Here is an 8,594-nt window from a genome sequence, read left to right on the forward strand (position 1 = left end):
CACGAAGGTAACCAACATCCTATTTACTATGTAAGTAAAAGTCTCCTAGATGCCGAGTCCAAACTTATTGTAGCTCTAATCATGGCTTCAACTAAGTTAAGACATTATTTTGAAACTCATACTATTATTGTAAAAACTAATTATCCCATAAAGAATGTCCTTAGTAAACCGGAAATGTTGAGTAGAATGGCCAAGTGGGCTGTGAAACTAAGTGCGTATGATATTCAATATGAGCCTAGGAATGCGATCAAGTCACAGGCACTAGCAGACTTTGTGGCTGACTTCAGTAGTGACATAGAAGAACAAGCCAATCTTGAAGTTCAACAGCTTGAAGAGACTAGGATCCTTGGACACTTTTTACTGACGGAGCCTCAAATGTCAAAGGAACAGGATTGGGAGTACTACTAAAATCGCCACAGGGGGACATACTATCCCATTCGATAGCTTGTCAATTCCAGATCACTAACAATGAGGCAGAATATGAGGCATTCATCGCAGTTATACAACTAGCCAAAGGTATGAGAATCAGGTATCTTCAACTTTTTGTAGATTCATTATTAATTGCTAATCACTTTAATGACTCATATGCAGTCAAATGTGAGAAATTAATTAAATATTTAGATATAGTAAAGGATTTTGCAGGATCCTTTGATTATTTTAACATCACGCGGGTACCAAGAGAAGAAAATGTTGGGGCCGATGTCTTAGCAAACCTAGCTTCAGCTTTAAAGCTCCCAGAGAACATAAAAATTCCTATCATCCACGTTCTATCGCCTGCAATTGAGGAATTCCAAGCAATGGAAATAGACGGAAATCTACACATGGATCCTGAGGATCATCGTCTTGATCATTCATCCTGGATCCTTCCGATAATGAAGTATATCCAAGATGGAGAAATCCCAAAAGAAGAGAATCCCAAATCTTTTAAAGCCAAGGTATCCCAACATACTATTGTACATAATATGATATATAAGAAATCCCTTGCAGGTCCATATTTAAGGTGCATCGAAGGATCCGAGATCCAAGAAGTGCTGAAGGATTTCCATGAAGGAGATTGTGGCAACCATACAGGGGGCATAGAATTATTCTCCATTATTCTAATAACCAGATACTTCTGGCCTACAATGAAGAAGGATGCTATGGAGTACTCCAGGAAGTGTGATGCTTGTCAGAGGCATGGCAACATTCTAGATCAACCAGCAGAACCCTTATATCCCATCGTCTCCTTGTGGCCATTCATGAAATGGGGAATGGACATAGTGGGCAAGCTTCCTACAGCTCTAGGGGGGAAAAGTCTTCATGTTAGCGATGACAGACTATTTCTCTAAATGGATCGAAGTTAAGGCTTTCCTAAATTAGGGAAAAGAAAGTTATATCCTTTATTAAACATAACATTATTACTAGATTTGGAATCCCTTCTGAAATTATTTGTGATAATAGTTCCCAATTTATTGGGAAAAGAACTACTAACTTTTGTGACAGTTGGGGAATCAAGATGACCACTTCAACACTAGTCCATCCACAAGCAAATGGCCAAGCAAAATCAAGCAACAAAATCATCATCAACAACCTGAAGAAGATGCTTGGAATGAAGAAAGGCAAACGGGCTGAGGAACTACCCTATGTGCTTTGGGCAGATAGGAAAACTCCAAAGAATGCAACAGGACAGACGCCGTTTTCATTAGTCATTAGAGCTGAGGCAGTGATCCCCACCGAAACAGCCAAAACAAGTATCCGTGATCCTCAAACAAACAACGAGAATCTTATCCAAGACCTAGATACTGTGGAAAAACTTAGAGATCAAGCAAGATTCAGGATGGCCGCCTACCAACAAAAGATAGCAGGTGCATACAACAAAAATATCAGAATCAGAAGATTTCAAGTTGGGGATTTAGTTCTTCGAAAGGCGTTCCAAAATACAACTAACTCTACCGACGATAAGTTGGCACCTAAATGGGAAGGTCCTTATTTAATTGAAGCCGAATCTAGAAAGGGGGCATATCTTTTGATGAATATGGAAGGTGACATGCTTCCAAGGGCTTGGAATGCAATTTATCTGAAAAACTATTTTTGTTGATCAAGATCCTGGATCCTAGTCACTTACTTCAGTCCATTGCTTGGTAAAATTTTACTTTATGTTCATATTTATATATGTTATGTTAGATTCTTGTTTTGTCAAGTATGTCAAGTTACAGAAATGCTAAGCAATAGGGCCCTCAAGTGGAAAAAACGGGTTGGCCAACTCTCTCCTAAGTTTAATCGGCCTTGTCGCCAGGTATATAAGGTTTTCACCTTATCTCCCGAATTAGGGTTTTGACACCCTCGCCTGGAGCGTACGATTATCCGGGTATGATTGGAGGCTGTGGGACCAGTGCACTATACGTGAGTGACAATTTCATGGCTAAAAATCATATCTTGGATCCTACGAATTAAATGGTAGACGCACCATATACACAAGTTAAGGTTAATGTCGGGCTAGGCTCATCACCGCGTACAATTAGGCCAACGCCAAGGATCGGCACGTCGCTTGTATTTATTGGGCTTGTCCCCACGTTTTATTGGGCTTGTCCCCACGTTTTATTAGGCTTGTCCCACATTTTATTGGGCTTGTCCCCACGTTTTGTTGGACTTGTTCCCAAGACAGTTGGGTTTAAATCCAACTTTTCTAACTATTATATTATCTTTTGATGATTTATTCTAACAGGTGAATATCTTAAAGGGAAAAATTCTAAGGATTGAGAATCCTTTATCCTAGTGACAAATTATAAGGCAGAAATCTAAAGAGTTATATTATTATAAGCAAAAGTTGATCCGGGCTTCACCAGCAAAACATGGACCATCCACCCGGATCAGGCTACGTCAAAGTTATCACATGTTCATGCAGAAATTTAAAAGACAAAGGAGGTTAAGTGGTCTTGCATCCAGAGAATCCTGACGGCAAAGTCCTAATAGGTGTTGAAATGCAAGAATCCATTGAAAAGGATCTAGTATCCTTCTTACACCGAAGAAAGTCGACCTTCGCGTGGAAGCTCGAAGATATGACAGGTATTTCTAAATTTGTAATAACCCATAAACTTGGAATTGATCCTTCTTTCAGGCCTATTCAACAAAAGGGAAGGAAATTTGCCCAGAAAGAAATGCGATCATCTAAGAAGAGGTACAGAAACTACTAAAGGCAGGTATGATTAGAGAAGTAAAATATCCAAAATGGTTAGCCAATGTGGTTGTAGGTCAAAAGAAAAATGGAAAGTGGAGGGTATTTATCAATTTTACTGACTTAAATAAGGCATGTCCCAAGGATCCTTTCCCTCTTCCCCACACTGACTCCATGGTGGATGCTACCGTAGGGCATGAATGTTGACCTTTATGGATGGTTCCTCGGAATTTCAACAAATCCAGATGGAACCGTCTGATCAAGAGGATACGTCGTTTATAACCCCTACAGGCATATATTGTTATATTGCTATGCCGTTTGGTCTTAGAATTGCAGGTGCTACATATCAAAGACTAGTCAACATGATGTTCAAGGAACAGTTGGGAGACACCATGGAAGTCTACATCGACGACATGGTGCTAAGTCAAAGAAGACCGAGAACCACCTTAAGGATTTGGAAGTAGCTTTTGACATCCTTGACAAATACAACATGAAGCTAAATCCTGCTAAATGTGTATTTGGTGTTAAAGCCGGAAAGTTCCTGGGGTATTTGGTAACCAAAAGGGGGATAGAAGCAAGTCCAGAGCAAATCAAAGCCATCTTGAACCTCAAATCTCCAACAAACGTCAAAGAGGTACAAAGATTAATAGTAAGAGTGGCAGCACTTAACAGGTTCATATCGAAATCTTCAGAAAGATGTAAAGATTTTTATGACATCCTAAGGAACAACAAGAAATTCGAGTGGATGGAGAAACATGAAGCTGCTCTCACCGCTCTGAAGGATTACTTATCCTCAGCCCCGGCTTTGATGAAGCCTGTGAATGGAGAACCATTGATCCTTTATCTAGCAGTTTCCTTAACTGCCTTAAGTGCAGTCTTAATAAAGGATCACGAAGGTAACCAACATCTTGTTTATTATGTAAGTAAAAGTCTCTTCGATGCCGAGTCCAGTTACTCTCATTTGGAAAAACTTATTCTTGCTCTAATCATGGCTTCAACTAAGTTAAGACATTATTTTGAAACTCATACTATTGTTGTAAAAACTAACTAACCCATAAAAAATGTCCTTAGAAAACCGGAAATGTTAGGTAGAATGGCCATGTGGACTGTAAAACTAAGTGCATATGATATTCAATATGAGCGTAGAAATGCAATTAAGTCACAGGCATTAGCAGACTTTGTGGCTTATTTCAGTAGCGATTTAGATGAACAAGCCAATCTTGAAGTTCAACAGCTCGAAAAAACCGAGGATCCTTGGACACTCTTCACTGATGGAGCCTCAAATATCAAAGGAATAGGATTGGGAATACTACTGAAATCGCCACAGGGAGGGGGGGACATAATACCCCATTCCATATCTTGTGAATTCCATGCCATTAACAACGAGGCAGAATATGAGGCACTTATCGCAGGTATACAACTAGCCAAAGGTATGAGAATCAGATATCGTTAAATTTTCGTAGATTCATTATTAATTGCTAATCACTTTAATGGCTCATACGCAGTCAAAGGAGAGAAACTAATTAAATATTTAGATATAGTAAAGGATCTTGCAGAATACTTCGATTATTTTACAATTTCGCAGGTACCAAGAGAAGAAAATGCTGGGGCCGATGCCTTAGCAACCTAGCTTCAGCTTTGAAGCTCCCGGAGAACATAAAAATCCCTATCAGCCACGTCCTATCCCTTGCAATTGAGGAATGCCAAGCAATGGAAATAGATGGGAGTCAACACATGGATCCTAAGGATCATTCACTTGATTATTCATCCTGGATCCTTCCATTAATGAAGTATATTCAAGAGTGAGAAATCCCAAAAGAAGAGAACCCTAAAGCTTTTATGGCTAAGGTATCACAATATACTATTGTACATAATATGCTATATAAGAAATCCCTTGCAGGTCCGTATTTAAGGTGCATCGAAGGATCCGAGATCCAAGAAGTGCTAAAGGATTTCCATGAAGGAGATTGTGGCAACCATATAGGGGGGGCAGAGCATTATTCTCCAGGATTCTAAGAACTGGATACTTCTGGCCTACTATGGAATACTCCAGGAAGTTTGATGCTTGTCAGAGGCACGACAACATTATACACCAACCGGCAGAACCCCTATATCCTATTGTCTCTTCGTGGCCATTCATGAAATGGGGAATGGATATAGTGGGTAAGCTCCCTACAGCTCCAGGAGGAAGAGTCTTCATATTAGCAATGACAGACTATTTCTCTAAATGGATCGAAGCTGAGGCTTTCCCTCAAGTTAGGGAAAAGGAAGTTATATCCTTTATCAAGCGTAACATTATAACTAGATTTGGAATTCCTTCTGAAATTATTTGTGATAATGGTTACCAATTTATTGGGAAAAGAACTACTAACTTTTGTGACAATTGGGGAATCAAGATGATCACTTCGACACTAGTCCATCCACAAGTGAATGGCCAAGCAGAATCAAGTAACAAGATCATCATTAACAATCTGAAGAAAAAGCTTGGAGCAAAGAAAGGCAAATGGGCTGAAGAAATACCCTATGTGCTTTGCGCAAATAGGACTACTCCAAAGAATGCTACAGGACAGACGTCGTTCTCACTAGTCTTTGGAGCTGAGGCAGTGATCCCCACAGAAATGGTGTATCCAACAGCCAGAACGAGCATCCTTGATCCTCAGAGAAATGACGAAAATCTTCTCCATGATCTAGATACTGTGGAAGAGCTTAAAGATCAAGCAAGATTCAGAACGGCCGCCTATCAACAAAACATGGCTGGTGCATACAACAAGAATATCAGGATAAGAAGATTTGAAGTTGGAGATTTAGTTCTTCGAAAGGCGTTCCAGAATACAACTAATCCCGCTGACGGGAAGTTAGCACCGAAATGTGAAGGCCCTTATTTGATTGAAGCCGAAGCTGGAAAAGGGGCATATCATTTGATGACTATGGAAGGAGACACGCTCCCAAGGGCTTGGAATGCGATACATTTTAAAAAAACATTTTTGTTGATCAAGATCATGGATCCTAATCATTTACCTCAGTCCATTACTCGGTAAAATTTTACTTTTTGTTTATACATGTTATGTTAAATTCTTGTTTTGTCAAATATGTCAAGTTGCAGAAATGCTGAGCAATAGGGCCCTCAAGTGGAAAAAACGGGTTGGCCAACTCTCTCCTAAGTTTAATCGGCCTTGTCGCTAGGTTTATAAGGTTTTCACCTTATCTCCCAAATTAAGGTTTCTACACCCTCGCCTAGAGCGCACGATTATCTGGGTATGATTGGAGACTGTGGACCAGTGTACTATACGTGGCTGAAAATTTCATGGCTAAAAATCATATCTTGGACCTACGAATTAAATGGTAGACGTACCAACAAGTTAAGGTCAACGCCGGGTTTGGCTCGTCACCGCGTAAATTTGGGCCAACGCCAAGGATCGGCTCGTCACTCGTATTAATTGGGCTTGTCCCCATGTTTTATTGGGATTGTCCCCACGTTCTGTTGGGCTAGTCCCCAAGATACTTGGTTTTAAATCCAGCTTTTCTAACTTTTATGTTCTTTTTTTTTTGATGATTTATTTTAACAGGTAAATATCATGAAGGGAAAAGTTCTAAGGATTGAGAATCCTCTATCCTAGTGACACAAGTTATAAGGAAGAAATCAAAAGAGTTATATTATCATAGGCGAGATAAAAAGGTGATCCGGGCTTCACCAGCAAAACGTGGACCATCCACCCGGATCAGGTTACATGAAACTTAACATATGTCCATACGGAAACAAAAGAAAAGAAAGGCTATTAAGGTTTCATCCCCAAAATAGAGGATCTCTCCACCTTAGCCACCTTTCAGAATTGTCTTTAGGATCATCGATCCTGAGGATTACCACTACCATTGTCCATACAAACCATTAACAAAAAACATTAAAACTTCACAAAAAATGGGCTCCGGCCTTGTCTTCATATCCATCATCGCCCATTGCGCCAGCTACTCCTTAGCCACATCACCACCACCTTCACCAGCCTCCTTGACCTCTAACGCATCATCCTTAACCCCGCTCGTCCCAGCATCCTCGATCCTTCTCTCAGTTCCTGCATCCTCACTCTCTTCACCAAAGCCAGCCAATGCCTTCTCCCACATAGCCACATTCCATGTGGACCTATTGAAGTTAGGATCCTCAGCCTCTGCAGCCATCTTGATCCTGGCTGTGAGCACCGGTTTACTAGCCCACACCTTGGCCTGCTCGGTGACCTCAATCACTTGCTCCTGAGCTTGGATGTCAGTAAGAGCCAGCTTATCCTCTAGGGTGCCCTTATCAGTCTGAAGTTCCATGGTCAACTTTCCTTTAAGGATATCCCGGCACGATAGTTGGCTAGCTCCCTCTCAGTGTTGGCCACGTTTTCATCATACAGAACCTTGAAATTGGCCACAACCTATAGAAAGAAAGCGAATCAATGAGATAGTCAAACCATTTGTACGTGAGGAGAAAGGATCCTTACCTTCGAGAGCTGATCGAACACATCCTGGGCACTGTGGACATCCACGTCAGGGTCCCTTTTTGTCTTCATGCTGGCCTTAGAACGAGTAGTCATGGTCTTCGGAGGTGCCCGGCTGGAACTTTTCATCAGATTTTTCTTGGAAGAACGAGAAGAGATGAGGCTGTCAACATCTTCCAGTTGGAATTGACCTAGCAAATTCCTGGAAGGCTTTGATGATGATTTCTGTGCACCTGTGTGAAAAAAGATAAGTTCTTTATGACCTATTGCCTTTTCTATTTTTACTATATTTATAATTAAAGAACAAACTCTAACTTACTGGACATGGTTTCTGAAGAACTTGCAGTTTCCTCGTCCGAATCGCCTATCTCTTCAACAACAGTCTTGAAAGTCCTATCTAAAGGATCCAGAGACAGGAACACCTTCGCCTTTTTTAAACCGTCTAGATCAGTAGAAAGATCTGAGAAGTTGGATACTGCACAAGAAACAACAAGCCAACGGTCAGCCAATCAATAATATCGGGATCACCTATCCTCTGGATCCACTATCCTACCCCTTAGGATCCAGCTAGTTGGTAAAGAATTCCTATTTGGAATACTGTCTCTGAACACGAAGAAGAATTGATTCTTCCAACTTTGATCGCTATTGGCAGTCCTATTAACCGGAAGAGGTTGAAAGGGTTTGCTCTTAAAAAGGAATCTGCTAGAACCATGGGTTACAAGGCTATACAGGTAAGAAAGGGCTGGGAGAGTGAAGTCAAGGTTTTGTTCCACAATCAGTCTTTCGATGGTATATAAGGTCCTCCACATCATCGGCATAGCCTGAATATAGCTAATACCGGTGAAGAAGAAGAAGGTAGTCGTAAGATTAGGAAACGGATACGAGAAGCCAAGAAGGAATGGAAGTGCTGGAAAACAAACCCGGTCACTAGAAATATGGTCACTTCTAACATGAGGGTAGTAGGGCCT

At 40.8% G+C, this 8,594-nt stretch overlaps 2 protein-coding genes across 2 annotated transcripts; both read left to right on the forward strand.

The window, feature by feature from the left end:
- Positions 1 to 1,495: 1,495 nt before the first annotated feature.
- Positions 1,496 to 2,739, forward strand: LOC143625304 (uncharacterized). Its single transcript, XM_077095673.1, has 2 exons — positions 1,496 to 1,844; positions 2,705 to 2,739. The coding sequence occupies exons 1-2, from the start codon at positions 1,496 to 1,498 to the stop codon at positions 2,737 to 2,739; spliced, it is 384 nt and encodes a 127-aa protein (XP_076951788.1).
- Positions 2,740 to 5,550: 2,811 nt separating this feature from the next.
- Positions 5,551 to 6,755, forward strand: LOC143625305 (uncharacterized). Its single transcript, XM_077095674.1, has 2 exons — positions 5,551 to 5,911; positions 6,721 to 6,755. The coding sequence occupies exons 1-2, from the start codon at positions 5,551 to 5,553 to the stop codon at positions 6,753 to 6,755; spliced, it is 396 nt and encodes a 131-aa protein (XP_076951789.1).
- The last annotated feature ends 1,839 nt before the right edge of the window (positions 6,756 to 8,594 follow it).

This window comes from Bidens hawaiensis, unplaced genomic scaffold (genome assembly GCF_021521415.1).
Source record: "Bidens hawaiensis isolate Kalapana, Puna unplaced genomic scaffold, B.hawaiensis_p1.1 tig00004101_1, whole genome shotgun sequence".
Lineage (NCBI taxonomy): Eukaryota > Viridiplantae > Streptophyta > Magnoliopsida > Asterales > Asteraceae > Bidens > Bidens hawaiensis.